This window comes from Hypomesus nipponensis, chromosome 1, assembly GCF_054491055.1.
Source record: "Hypomesus nipponensis isolate SF chromosome 1, ASM5449105v1, whole genome shotgun sequence".
Taxonomy (NCBI): Eukaryota; Metazoa; Chordata; class Actinopteri; order Osmeriformes; family Osmeridae; genus Hypomesus; species Hypomesus nipponensis.
In genome coordinates this window covers 3,990,969-4,006,117 of record NC_140361.1, presented here as the reverse complement: position 1 = coordinate 4,006,117, position 15,149 = coordinate 3,990,969, and the positions used below count along the sequence as shown (strand labels likewise).

The window sequence follows — 15,149 nt, the reverse complement described above, 5'->3', positions numbered from 1 at the left end:
TGTCGTATCTCATATTTCATTCCGTAGCCTACTATGCAGATTTGTCTATTCACATTGGTTTAGGCTATTTCGACTAAAATCAACCAAATTTAATGAATCATCTCAAAATAACAGAAACTAAAGTCATGCTTTTTGTGGTGAAAATGTTGTATAGGCCTATATATTTTATTTTACATGCTGATGAATCAGAGGACATGTATATCCCATCCAAGGAGTAAGTCAATGAGTGCATATAAAGTATAGGCTATTCTTTACTCGCCATTATCATCATTTGTTGCATTGTGTGAGTAGGCACACAAAAAAAGAAACAAATCAATAGAAGCTACTGGAGGCGAATTTAGGACCTTGCGGTGTCCGAACCAGCCAGCTTCGCGTTGCCACCCTCCCACCCCCAAACCAAGCCACAGCATGCACCTCCACGCCTATCGGTCCTCGTGTTGCTCAGCTCATTGTTCGAGACAGAGAGCGAGGGATGCTACCAGGGGGACAGGAGCGCCCCGTTCTCGCTAGTCTACATTAATTAAGAGTCGGTGCGTCGGTTTCCCTTTTAAGGACAACATCGGACAAATGTCAATGGAATACAACGGATGAGACTGTAAACAGCCTCGAACGGAAAATGATAAACTAAAAAAAGACTATCGTTTTGGTGATTCATTTGAGACTAAAATACCATTCAGTCACAATCCTGTTGATTTGGCACCACTCAGTATTTTGTGATTCATTGTTGTCGAACCATTATCAGACTGAATAGAGTTTTGGTACTGGCGAAGATGGTTCTCAGACTACCACGCCAAAGGTACCAGCTGGTGATGTTCACGTTAGCTGCCCTGTCATGGACTCGGGGCCCGGTATCAGCGGGAAGGAGTTGCACCGAGACACGGCAGGTGTACGCAGAAAAGGGCTACAGCACAATCACCGCTCCGCTTACTCAAATCTCTGGTAAGGCGGCGAAGAAAAAAATATACAACTACCTGGTCTTCAACAAAGTTCCTAAGAACTTTATTGAAATGTAGTCTACTCTATATTCCTGTTTAATTTAAAGACGTGTTCAACAATCCTCAACAGGATTTAACAGACGATTTATCTTCTTAGTGAGCAGAAGGTTTAATCTAATGGGATGAGTAGGAATTGCAAACACCGGTGTAACAAAGAACCTCGCCCCTAATTAGTGAGTGTAGAATGATCAGGTGATTAGTGTAGCTTGTGAAAAAACGTGATAGCCTGCCATACGGATTGAAAACACAATTTTGCTAAAATTCTCCCACTTGAAAACTAATGTAGGCTAAATGCGTTTTACATAAACTATAAACTGTACGAGAGGGCATGAAAGAGAGACAAGGCAGACAGGCTTATGTACAGTGCAGACAGGCAGAGCTGTTAAAGTGGAATTTACATTGCTTCTCTATTGTTAAGGGAAAATGTCTCTACACTTTTACAATTTTATTTGTGTGTGTTTATGTGTTTGTGCATGTTGCAGTCAGTCCGTAAGGGGAATATTGATTTAGCGTGTGTGGTTATCTGTCTGAGCCTGGCCTTTCCTGTCCCGTGGGCCAGGGGAGCAGATGGTCTAAGGAACCAGGGATGATTAGAAGGAGTTTAGAAATGGAAATGAAGGGATGAAGGGCTCGTAAGGGGAAGAAGGCAGGAACAAAAGATAGATACAAAAACTAGAATGGTGGATGTGATTGGCTTGTCCTAGATATTAACAGTAACAAAGAGCATACACATTTTCATCTTAATAATTCATTTTATTGAAATTACACATTTTGAATAACTACCTTATCTTTGTGTCTAGTAGGACATATGAGTAAGTCATATCTGAATGAGCAGATCCACTGTGAGCTAATGATTCAATGGGAGAGTTGAGGGCTGTGTTGAGCCGATAGCACATTTGAAACGAACCTGATTATTCACAGTGAAAGCAATTATTAGCAATGGAAGCACATAAAGAATGAATGTTTATTCATTATTATATAATCCCCTCTGCCTAGATAAAGTTGTATCTAATTATATTACTTGCCAAGCAAAAGGGTACACACATTATATATTCAGGGTATGCACAATGCATAATCCGCTCACATTTATAAACATGCCCGACCTGTACGCTATCTGTAATTGGCTGGTGGTCTGAGCTGGTCTGGTTTTCTATTGGTCCAGGTGAGCACCTCCGCCTGTGCCCACAGGACTACACCTGCTGCTCAAGCCAGATGGAGGAAACACTGGCCCACCAAAGCGAGAGTGACTTCCTGTCCGCCATCGAGGACACCAGCCAGTTCCTGTTGACCACCTTTACCCAGAGGCACCGCAAGTTTGACGGTGAGGAGGCCTTGAACAAGCCTGTTAAAGTCAACGGAGTGTGTACATTCTTAACCTCCTGCCCTGACCTTCCCCCTCTCTTATAACCCCAGAGTTTTTCCGGGAGCTCATTGACTTGTCAGAGAAATCCATGAATCAGATGTTCACCAAGACTTATGGCCGACTGTTCACCCAGAACGCCCAAGTCTTCCAGGAGCTGTTTGTGGAGCTGCGCAGATACTACTCTGGTCGGTTGTCCGTTCGTTCAATCTGGGCTTTAAAGTGTTTTCTGAAGGAGTAGAGGGTATTTCGATAAATACATGTATATTAAAAACATTTCTTAATAATAGGCTAACATTTGTGATTAAAATTTAACAACAGTGCTCATTGTGACTAACAGTGGTGAGATTATAAGTAATAGGATTTAGACAGATTCAAGGTCTCACCTAAAATCAGTTTTCAGTGACACTTCCCGCCGTGGTCCACAGGGGGCAGTGTGAGCCTGTCCGAGGTACTGACAGACTTCTGGTCCAGACTAGTGGAGCGTGTTTTCTCCCTGGTCAACCCCCAGTACCAGTTCAGTGAGGAGTACCTGGAGTGCGTCAGCAAACACACAGAGCAGCTGCAGCCCTTCGGGGACGTGCCTCGAAAACTGCGGGTTCAGGTGAGTCCGGATGTTGGGATCACCTCAGAACATAAACATGGTGGTGGGTTTGTTGGTTTTGTTTGAAAATGTATGTCTTCCCTTCTACTTTCAGGTGTCCAGAGCATTCATAGCTGCTAGAGCCCTAGCACAAGGGCTAGCTACGGGGCGTGACATTGTCAACAAAGCAGCCAAGGTATGACTTGTTAAGTTAACTGTGGTTTGCATGTGACGATTGGTTAAAATGTATATGGTACACAATACCAGTCTTCAGTCTAACCCTTCGGGGTGGTTAGGAGTCGGGCTATTAATCAGAAGGTTGCCAGTTGCCTACTTGCCTTGGGGGGAAGGTCCCTGTACTTACTGTAAGTCGCTCTGGATAAGGGCACTTGCCTCGGGGGGAAGGTCCCTGTACTTACTGTTAGTCACTCTGGATAAGAGCTTCTGCCAAATGACAAAATGTTCAAAAAACAGCATTCAGGCTATTTATTCCTCCTTTTAAATCTCTTCTTTGGTTTATCCGTCTCCTCTCTCCTGCCCAGCTGAGTCCCAGCACAGAGTGCTCCCGAGCGTTGATGCGTCAGTGGTACTGCCCGCTGTGCCGGGGCTTCCCCTCCCTGAGGCCCTGCCACTCCCTCTGCCTCAACGTGATGAAGGGCTGCCTGGCCAATCAGGCAGACCTGGACACGGAATGGAACAATTTCATTGGTAAGTGGAAGAGCATGGTGTTCTTGGAGGTGGGGTTATGTAGAGGGTGTTGGTTTTCTTTATTTCTCCATCAGAACCAGAATTTCAATAGAATTTCTCTCTACCGATCACCATCTCTATCTCTGTTCAGGGTAGGTTTCTGGTTTGCCTGTAGATTTAGTAAAGTATTCATCTGGTAGACTAGCTTTCAAAGTGACGTAAATGGGGGGGTGAATTTTAACCCGGGATCTGTTGCTCTACAGTCAAATGTTCTACCCCTGAGCTTTTCTCACTCGGCTTTCCGCGTTCGAGTACTTCCCCATCTCATCCCTTATGTGTCTCCCCTGTCAGACGCTCTGTACCAGGTGTCTGAGAAGCTCGAGGGGCCGTTCAACGTGGAGTTGGCAGCAGACTCCATCTCTGTCAAGGTCTCCGAGGCCATCATGCACATGCAGGAGAACAGCATCACCACCTCCACCAAGGCAAGGACGAAGGGCGTAGGGCACAGGGTCCGCATGCAGGTTGTGTCGGATGGGTGAATGTCAGATGTGACCTGATGGATGTGGCCCTCTGTGACATGCTTGCGTGTAAAAAGGGCTATACAAATAAATTTGATTTGATTTGATTTGATGGAAAGTGATGATGAACGCTTGACCTTCCGTGCACAGGTGTTCCAGGGCTGTGGTAACCCCAGGCCCGCCCCGGGGCGGTCCAAGCGCTCACCCCAAGAGCCGGGGGCCAACAGGAGACCCTTCCGTACCTACACCCCAGAAGAGAAGCCCACCACTGCCGCAGGCACCAATCTGGACCGACTGGTGAGTGTGGGGAGTAAGTAAGAGGGCGGGTGGAAGAGAGGAAAAGGAGGAGGAGGAGGGAAAATCTGCTTCATTAAAATGTATTAAAAAGCCTGGAGCTGGAGGGGGGCTGTTGGGGCTCTGATTCGAAAAACAACATCGTTCAAGCCGCATGCGAACGTTGACGGACGAATGTTTGTTTGTAGTCTGCCTCGCGTCCATACGCTGAGCAGCAGCAGCGGACAGAAATGGATGTGTGACTCAGTCTGCTTCCTCCCCTCCCACGCACAGGTCTCCGACCTGAGAGAGAGGCTCAGGCCCATGCGGGGCTTCTGGGTCTCTCTCCCACACACCATCTGCAACGACCAGAACATCGCCACCGACGTCACCAACGAGGAGCGCTGCTGGAACGGACAGACCAGAGGAAGGTGTGTGTGGGTGTGTGACAGAGGGAGAGAGTGTGTGTGTGTGTGTGTGTGTGTGTGGGTGACAGGGGGAGAGGGAGAGTGTGTGTGTGACAGAGGGAGAGAGAGAGGGGGTCAAAGAGAAAACAATTGTAGAAGGATGTGTAGCTTTGGAGACGTGGAGTTTTGGTGCTAGGTGTGTGCAATACACTTTTAGAATATGAAAGAAAACGCACTGCCCTTGTCTGTGTGCTGACAGTGTGTCTTCAAACGATTAAATCCAGTGAATGTCTTGCTGTATGTGCATTTGAGGATCAAGTAATGGGTATAACTCTGTTTTTGTAGAGTAATATTTGTGTGTCTTGGTCAGGTACCTCCCTGATGTGACGGGCGACGGTCTGGTCAGTCAGATCAACAACCCAGAGGTGGAGGTGGACATCGCCAGGCCAGATGTGAGGACCAGACAGCTGATCATGGAGCTGCGAGTGGCCACCAACAAGCTGAGACACGCCCAGGCCGGTCAGGACACAGACTTCGTGGACAGTGAGTGTATCCTCTAGTCGTCGTTTTCACTCGCTAATTCACTCGCTCGCCAATTCACTCGCTCGCCAATTCACTCGCTCGCCAATTCACTCGCTCGCTAATTCACTCTCCTTGTCGTTTTCCCCCATTGCAGGTGAGGAGGGCAGCGGATCTGGGGGAGGAGACAAAGGCGAGAGGTACAGCGATGATTGGCCAGACAACGGGCCCTACTCTCCGCCCTACAGCAAGCCCCCACGGATGCCCACACCCCCCCTCAAGCCCCCCCGCGTGAGGGAACGCAATGGATCCAAGTGGAACAAAAACAAAGCTAGGTCTTCCAGCTCACGGCCAACATTCTCTTTTATTGTTCTGTTCTCTTTGTGTTTTATGGTGACTGGGGCCCCCGTGTGGAGATAGCAAGTTACTACAGCAAGACCAGTGGAGGATGTGCGTTTCGTGGAGTTGGGTTTTTTAAGCACACTTTTTGGGGGGGCAGGTTCAAGGGGATTTGATGTCAGGGTCATTTCACGAAAAGTGGAACTTTGTGTCCTTTTAACAGATTTGAGAAACTTTTTTCAATTCACATGTAGGGTTAGGGCAGGATAATATGGAGTTTCTATTATAATAAAGCGCAAGGGTTATGATCCAGTTATAGGTTTTTAAGACCACTTTTACACAACATGGACATCATGAGATGGCACAATACCTAAATGTCTAATACTTTGTTTAAAATATTGAAGAAAGATAGAAAAAAAAACTTTCACAATCTAAAATGTTTTTTCATGGAATGACCCTTCATTATTTTATTGAATCTTTCTATTCTCAAGGTAATAGAGCCAGCAATAAACATCTCAACTGTTTTATAACTGAGATTATACTGCGATGGGCACAAACACAGACACTCCATAGATGTGGTTGTTTTTGTTCCCAAAACGTTTTCACTGGCATGCATCTCATTTATCTCCAGATAACTAAGGATCAACTTTTGGTAACCTTGTATTTTGCTACAGTTGTTTAACACAAACCCCAAAAATTAAAATCAAATGTGGACCAATGAAATTTTTCCACACAGAATGTTGTGTAAGTAAAGTAACTGAAATTGAGATTATTGTTTCTTGCTTTTAACCTGAACTGCAGGCACATACTTTGACTTTTATTTATTATGTTTATTTATTTATTTGAATTGTATTTTACTTGTATTTATTAATGTAAAGTTTTGAAATGCTAAAGTGTGTATGTGTGTGTGCGTGCACAGGGCGGTGGGTTTGAGCAAAGGCAGGAAGTGTAGTTGAGATGGGATGTTCGTAATGATGCTTTTGCAGTATTCAAACTTTTCAACTTTTACTAAAAGCAACAAAACAAAGAACCTAGTGAGCTTTGTTAAATGAGATCATGGGAATAAAATGGCCGTTGGGATCAATGAAGGTTAACGATGTCATGTAAGAACTGTGTGAATGCCGACAGAGGGATGAGAGATGATGGATGACGTTAGTGATGAGCAACACTGAAGACAAATGCCTTGAGATGTCAGAGGGTGTGAAACTTTGAGGCATCAAAACAAAAGTAGCCCAACAACAGTTAGAGGTGTGCTTAACCACAAGAAGAGAGTGTGTGTGTGTGTGGGGGGGGGGGGTTAGAAAGATAAACTTAACAAGGGAGAAGAAAGAAATGGCCCAAAAGCTATGAGGATGATATGTGGTTGTTATGGTTGCTGGTATACAAAAAACACCAGTAACTACGGGCAACACAAAGAATGTATGTAAATGTTGAAGCACACTTTCTGTGGAGTCAAGTAGCCACATCCCTTGTTTGTTAGGGTCTGTATGTGTGGCTCTAAGGCAGTCATATCTAAACGATGTATGATAAATAGAATAGCACATTTGTGTGAGTGGTGGATGGGCTGTGTTTAGGGGTCATGGCTCTATTGAAATCGGAACAGTATTACACCAACACTATTACAATCATTTGTGCTATCGACTATCAAGTTGCACGATTCAAATTGATTAGTTGGATCTCGGGAGTCAGGTGGCTAAGCGGTTAGGGAATTGGGCCGGTAATCAGAAGGTTGCTGGTTCAATTCCTGGCCGTGCCAAATGATGTTGTGTCCTTTAGGCAAGGCACTTCACCCTACTTGCCTCGGGGGGGATATCCCTGTACTTACTGTAAGTCGCTCTGGATAAGAGCGTCTGCTAAAAGGCTAAATGTCAATGTAAATCTAATTGTGTTGGTTTCAAAAGTCATAATCTCTTTTAAATTATTTGTAGATAAAATTCCATGACCCCAATTCATTTTCACCACTCTCGATAACCATGATAAACATTCAGTTTCTTTGAAAATAGCACAGCTTTTGCATCAAGGTGTTGTCAAGTTTTTGGGTAATCCAAACAGTATTTTTTTTTGTATTTGTTTCTATAATAAAAACTCAAGAAAAACTGATTTGTAGTTTTCATAATCCTGTAGTCCTAGCAAAAAAAGAACAAATGTATTAGCTACCTTTTGTTCTACGAGGTGAGATTCCTCTATGATTGTTTTTGCTGCGATGGGATATACAGTATACAGTCGCTATGGTGATAAGGACACACAGACCTATTAAAGGCCTTGAGGCCTGGGCTTTGGCTGTCAGGAATGTGGAACTGGCCCTCCAGATCAGACACCAGATGGTGCTATTGATTATTTACAGACCAAATATTGTCCATGGCAAACCTTTCATGTCTCTGATGTCATTTCCTCCTCGGGTCATTTTCATTGGCTTACGGGCGCCCGATCATAACTATAAAATGAGGACGTTGGCAACAGTGTTGAAATACTGACTGGTCATACAACAGCTAGGATTGCACTGGCCTTCATAATTTCACTATTTTTGGTACAAATGTCTGATTTATGATACATTGGGAACCAACTCCTCAATGTTCATATTATTTTTTATTATATTATAGATGTGCATAATATTACATATTATTCAATGTAATAATTTATATGTGGGGATTGCTATTATATCAGGATGGTGAAGTAACAGTGACAGATATTACATAGAGTATTATGTTAAAATGAGATAACAGTTGTGTACTAAACCCCCTGTATCATTTGTTGAAGAATTTCAGAGACGCTCATTCAAGGACAGTTGATGACCAGTGTGTGTGCATGCATGTGTGTGTGTGCATGCGTGTATGTGTGGAATGTGTGTTAGAGATGAAAGAACTTCAAGTTTTCCCTTTTTTTGGTTGTTGTTATCCACGCACGCACACACACACACAAAGACACACCTGCTTGTGTCAATATCTATAATTACGTTCTTCCACAGTAACATAGTCAAAGACACAGGAACACCTCAGACAACAACGCATGGAAACTTCAGTGTTCGTGTGGTTTGTACGTCAGTTGAGGTGTGAATTCTCAGGGTCTATAATTAGTGTCACAGTCTATATCACACGCGGCACAGTACGGCTGGAAACCACCGTATGCGCACTTAAACACCTTAACAAGGTGGCAAACAATGACAGTGAGATATTTCTTACAGTCAACAGTTGCATAAATGTATTGAGAGCTGCAGCTGAGTGAATTCATTATTAGCATGAGGCTATGAAGATAAGTTAATGTTCTTAATCACACTTCCCCATCATTTATATGATCTATAAGGAAACACAGTGAGCACAAGCAACAAGTGGACCAGTTTGTTCATGTTGATGGACCATCATCGTGTTGCTAACTGCTCATGGGAAACTGATGCGTGAAAAAGACCCACTAAAAGGTGTTTTTCATGACTCATGTTCCCACAATCAACTCCTCCCTGAATCTTTTATTCATTCAGACCAGACACAATCAATTCATGCATTTGGTCAGCAGCTATAATAATACACATATATACTGTATATATGGATCAGAATATGAAGATGTTGCCTAAACAAGTAAACACAATCTATACAGAAAATCTATCCTTTTGCTGTTTTTAAATGTTGCTTTCAATGCCTCCATGGTTACCTAGAACAGCCGCTAAAGCCAGGACTGTTCTAAGTCATCAAACCAGCGGTTGGTTCAAAGTGCAGAGACCTCTAACCACAAGCTACGCCCCTGCATGCATCTCCAGTGGTCTTCACTAGCCTTCAGCTCACCAAGCGTGGGCGTGCAAATGATGTCTAACAAACTGCTGCAAACTGCAAACAAAATAAGAAAACAGGATTCAGGGTTAAAGTTTTGAATGCAAATCAATGTGCTATGGAAGCGAGTTCGATTGGTCATGCATGAGCACTGTGCCACATGCGCACAAGTGCAGAAACAAACACACAGTGTTGTGTCTGTTTTGTACATTCCCTGTGTATTACCCAGTGTCCAGCCCTGTGTTCAACCTTGTGCAATTTTAGCCTGTCTTATTTTGTATTCATTTCTATTTGATCTTGCTTACTGTGATGGTGCAATTCCCATAATTGCATGAGGGACAGCTATATTCAATAAAGTACCTACCCTACCCACCTATGTGGATCTTTACTGTTAAAGTCATAAAGGTCAACGCTGTCTAGTGTGACAGTCTGTCTTCATTTGTTAAAATCATCTTCCGAATGGAAACCTGGACTTGGTCAGATTATGATGTAAATGTGGATAGGTGTGTGTGTGTGCGCGTGTGTGTGTAGAGGGGAGGGTTGGGTTATGATCATCGCGTACAACATTTTCCACATCGCTCGCTGCCTGCTTTCACCCTGCATTCACGCTCACAACCTTTGCTTTGAAGTGGTGAGCAGCTCTGCAGGGTCTCAGGACAGCCGAGTCTAGTCTGGGTGCGGTACGCGTACACAGACACGGAAGTGTGCTTGTGTCTGGATCTGCGTGCAGAGACGGGTCTCAAGGCCTCAGCCGTGTGTCTGGGTGTCGTGGTGAAATTTCGTTTTGGGGAAATCTAAGGCATGTCATGTGAATTCATTTTCTCTGTTTCCGACATAGACCTTTCTTGCTAATGTACCATGCCATGAGCAGTAGTAGTCAGAGCAGATCTCCTTGTAGTGCTTAATGAAATAAAAATATTTTCTGAATCTGGTGGTTTGGAGTGGAGATGTATCTAGTTGAACTAAGTGAAACCGTTTTGACCTTTAAAGAGCCATGGATTATGAAACTCTGGTTTCAACACCCAACACATATCATCAGTACAGTGTGTTGAGCCAGCCTGTCAGACAAGGCTATATGTGTCTAAGGTCTTGACTTAAGGGAAGGTAGACCATTCTGTGACTTAATTCCACCTTTGTCTGCTTTTGCCTCTGTGCCACACAATGACATCTGACTTGACCACTCAATAAGTACAGATGAACAATGGGATAGTGTACATGCAGAAATGTAGTTTTCATTTGGCAAATGGTTGGATTAAAACATAACTTTTAATGAACAACATGAGTAACAACATGAACAACATGAATAATGTCTCACAAATATAGTAAAATCTCATCCTACAAGGAATGCTGTGATGTTGGAAAGACAAGGTTTGAGGGATCCCAATTTATAACCACCAATTACGAAGTTCTGAAACAGGCTTTCTTAAGCTACATCTCATTGCACTGTGTTATATTTCACATCAGAGTACACATCTTGTGCAGGTGTCGTTCCTCTCTTTTCATTTCTTCTTTTAGGTTTCCGCTCAGAGAAACTTAAGGCTGCATAATTCAACATGTCTGCATCTCTATCCTATGGATGACAGCATAGCCTGTGTCACTGTAGCATAATAAAGCTGTTGTCTTATACTGTATGACATGTCCCTGTTGCACAGTAGGCCACAGCAGGACACTTGAGATGATCACTGTCTCTTTGAGCCATGTATCTGAGCAATATTTGAGAATTGTTTGTGTGTCATTTGTACTTTTTGTATGAATACTGTACCATGGAGCAAAATGTGCTTCAACTAACTGTTGTAATTAATATTGATTAAAAAACAATATTTGTATGGACTGGAGGGAGGCAAACATAAGAGAAACACTAAACAATACCTGAGTATTGGACTGATCCCTTGTGCTGCGTTCGTCTTTCACAGAGAGGGTCACTATGACAACAAATCAAACAGGATATTTCAGCTGTTGGTGTTGATGACCATATAGCTAAATAATAATAATACTTTTCATGTGACTCACCTCTACACTTACCTGAGCTTTGATGTTTAGTTATGGTGCAAGCCAGAAAGATGAAGAAGAGCACACACAAGACTAGCACCACTGTCAAGACAAGGATGATCACAACCAGAGTTGTCTCTAAAAAAACATAAATAAGAGTTCACAGCAGATGAGAAAATACTTCAGATTATGTTTGTATATATTTTTTGGTCAAATATTGTATCTCAGACGGAGAAAGACTGAATCTCTCTTAACCTACTTGACAAGTTCCACTCAGTTTCGACATCTAGTCTTGTTCCATTACCAAACAGTATCTCTCCCCATGTGGCCACTGCACAGTAGTAAGTCCCAGAATCAGAAGGGCTGAGGTTGTTCTTGGAGAGGCTGTAGACACAGCTCTGTGTAGGAGAGGGAGTCTCAGGTCTCTTCTCACACTCTTCACTCCTGTCTCCTTGGGTGTAAAGGAGTCCTGGATGGGATTCTCCTGCCCCGGCTCTGAACCAGAACACACTGTGTTGTCCTGTACAGGACTCAGAGAGGACTGAACACTGCAGAGTCACTGAGTCTCCTGGATGGACTGGCTCAGACTCTGGCTGCTGTAACACTGTCTGGTAGTGAGATCTCTGAAGATGGTTACCTGAATATTTACCCCCCAAAAATCATGAATACAACATAGCCTGCTGATAAAATATTGTTTCTAGACTATGATGGTATACATACCCCTCACAGTGACAAAGGTGCCGTTTCTGAATTCCATCCTATACTGTGTTCCGGTTGTACAGAAGTAGATTCCCTCGTCTGAACTAGTTATATTTTGGATGTTTAGATCATAATTACTACCAACCATTTTTGCAGAGATACGTTCTCCCAAAATAATAGAAGTTTCTTGATTTTTTGTTCGAACCGCCACACGTTGGGGCAGATGTCCAATAGTTTGCTTGTACCAGTACATCATTTGATAGTCATCTGATATCACACACTGTAATGTTACAGTTCCACCATGTTCAGCTGTGGTCAAAGGAATATGTTGAACATCCTCACTTTGAATCAGATCTAGAACATGGGGAATAATTTGTTAAAGGACATCAACTTTAAATCACTCCAATAATTAAGAAGTATGATTACATGAGATAACCACATATCACTTGTTTAGATAGTCCATTAAGAATATTGCTCATTGTAGATATACAATTAACTTTCTACAAATCTTAAGCTGTCAATAAACCAGTTTTGGAAATTCATCTGAGCTGCGGTTGGATCTACATGGAACCATCCAAAAACGTGCTGCTGATAACTGATAAAACACACACTTACCCAGATGAGAATGAAGAAATACCCAGAAAAGTGTGCATGAGATCATCTTGGTGCAATGATAGTTTGTCTTGCCTGACTTGTAGCTTATGAGCAGAAATTTTTAGTTTTTGACTTGATTGAAAGCCAACCTGATTGGTGGAAGGGAGGTCCTTTGACTTATATCAACCAATAAGATAAAGAAAGCACTGATCTACTTGCATTAGCATGGTCTTACTTGTGTTTGCATTTATTTATATATTTTAATATGCATATATATGTGCATGTAGTCACATATAGGAACCAGCTGTCTGTTCACAGTCAGTCTCTACACTTTGAAGTACAATTGACTGCCAAGTCACAAAAAAGACAAATACATGTTTGTATGTGTGCAGTTTCTTTTTTCCAATGTGTAAGTTAGTCCTATTGTAAATGAAATGGTTTTAAAAATCCGGATCGATTCCCCGCCGTGCCAAATGACTGTGTCCTTGGGCAAGGCACTTCACCCTACTTGCCTCGGGGGAAATGTCCCTGTACTTACTCTAAGTCGCTCTGGATAAGAGCGTCTGCTAAATGACTAAATGTAAATGTAAGCAGTTTGTTGCAGTAAGGTCACACTGAAGGCTCACAAGTCTTACATATCTCTACTTGGCACCTGAAGTCCACGCTTCAGTAAAATGGTTCTTTAGTCCGCACAAGAGTACAATTGTTTAACTTAAGACATGTTATCAAGTTGATCCATACTGGGAAAATATGCGATGTTCTCTTCAGTTTAACTGTTGGTTTATGCCTGTCTAGCTTAAACAAATCATTTATTTTAAAATCCAATGCTTAGCAGGGTTCTTAATGGCCTATTGTATCCAACAACCTTTTTGTAGATGATGTACGCGTCCATATGTAACGTATGCAAAATTACAATCACTATTCCACATCAGACAAGAGAAACCCACAAGAGACAGTGTTTGAGGAAAGGCAACCAATTACGTTGTTGTTTTGGAAATGTAACAGGAAGTGTCCTATTTAAACCAACGTAGCTAGCCAATCAGGTCAGGTTTTCACTGTAGACGTGTCTATAAATTAATCAGATTTTGACATAATTCACAGTATCACAGACAAGAAGACAACTACATCAACGGAGAGATGGTTGGAATTATGACTGTAATAAATGTTTTTATGATTATATGTGAGTACACTCCACGCTTGATGTGTTCAATTATGTCAATGATGTTACATTATGTCATGATGACATTTCACCTTGAATTAGTATGAAAAAACACTTAAGATGTATTTAACATAATGTGTGTATTATAGTTTATATAATTTTGTTACGTATATACAATTGTGTAATATTTAATATTTGACTAAATCTGTCATATTTTTTAGGTGTGATCCAACGCAACAAGTCTCAACGACAAACCCAAGTGACAAAGGTTCAACTAGGTGACCCTACATCTCTCTACTGTGTTCTGTCTGAACAGGAATTTTATCAAGGATTCTTTTTATGGTTTAAGCAAACAATAGGGGAAACTCCTCAAGCAATTGCAAGGATGCTGAAATATCAAGAAGTCCCTGAATACTACGACAAATATAATAACAAACATCTCAAAGTGGAGAAGTCTGAAATAGATACGAGTTATCGTCTTTTATTGAATGAAACCCGCCAAACTGATGAAGCTATTTATTATTGTGCAGTCATCGAAGGCTACGAAATGCATTTAAAAAATGGGACCCTTTTGATTATTGAAGGTAAATATAAAAAAAAAAGGAAACATAAAAATGCTATTACAGAATTCAAAATAGTTTGTTATTGATGATTAAATGTTCACTTTAGGTACAAATCAACGCTTATCACATTACCAGACATTGTTGCAGCAGCCAGAGTCTGAGCCAGTCCATCCAGGAAACTCTGTGACTCTGCAGTGTTCAGTCCTCTCTGAGTCCTGTACAGGACAACACAGTGTGTTCTGGTTCAGAGCCGGGGCAGGAGAATCCCATCCAGGACTCCTTTACACCCAAGGAGACAGGAGTGAAGAGTGTGACAAGAGACCTGAGACTCCCTCTCCTACACAGAGCTGTGTCTACAGCCTCTCCAAGAACAACCTCAGCTCCTCTGATTCTGGGACTTACTACTGTGCAGTGGCCACATGTGGAGAGATATTCTTTGGCAATGGAACAAGACTGGATGTTGGTATGTAATGAACATGTGTCTAGGTGGATGTTTGTTGTAACTCTACATTTGACTCCATCAGTGCTGCCTCCCTCTTCTGTTGTTCCCTCCAGAACCAGCAGTGGATCTCATAGTTATCGTCCTGGGGGTGTCTTTAGCTGTGTGTGTTGTGTTGATCATTATCCTCATCTGTACCAGAAAGACACAGACAGTGTGTGAGAATTGTAAAGGTAAAAGTTGTATATTTGATCTGGAGATTTATGG

The 15,149-nt window shown here is 42.4% G+C and overlaps 2 protein-coding genes across 2 annotated transcripts; one reads left to right on the top strand and one right to left on the bottom strand.

Moving 5' to 3' along the window:
- Positions 1-589: 589 nt before the first annotated feature.
- Positions 590-6,938, top strand: gpc2 (glypican 2). Its single transcript, XM_084698961.1, has 11 exons — positions 590-939; positions 2,158-2,316; positions 2,409-2,543; positions 2,784-2,959; positions 3,054-3,134; positions 3,481-3,646; positions 3,977-4,107; positions 4,294-4,440; positions 4,711-4,847; positions 5,194-5,366; positions 5,500-6,938. Exons 1-11 carry the CDS (start codon positions 771-773, stop codon positions 5,760-5,762), a joined length of 1,737 nt encoding a protein of 578 aa, XP_084555087.1. The 5' UTR covers positions 590-770; the 3' UTR covers positions 5,763-6,938.
- Positions 6,939-11,652: 4,714 nt separating this feature from the next.
- Positions 11,653-14,582, bottom strand: LOC146302068 (signal-regulatory protein beta-2-like). The gene is made up of 3 exons (XM_084697845.1): positions 14,576-14,582; positions 12,145-12,481; positions 11,653-12,049 (listed from the first exon to the last, which is right to left on the bottom strand). The coding sequence occupies exons 1-3, from the start codon at positions 14,580-14,582 to the stop codon at positions 11,653-11,655; spliced, it is 741 nt and encodes a 246-aa protein (XP_084553971.1).
- Between the last annotated feature and the right edge of the window lie 567 nt (positions 14,583-15,149).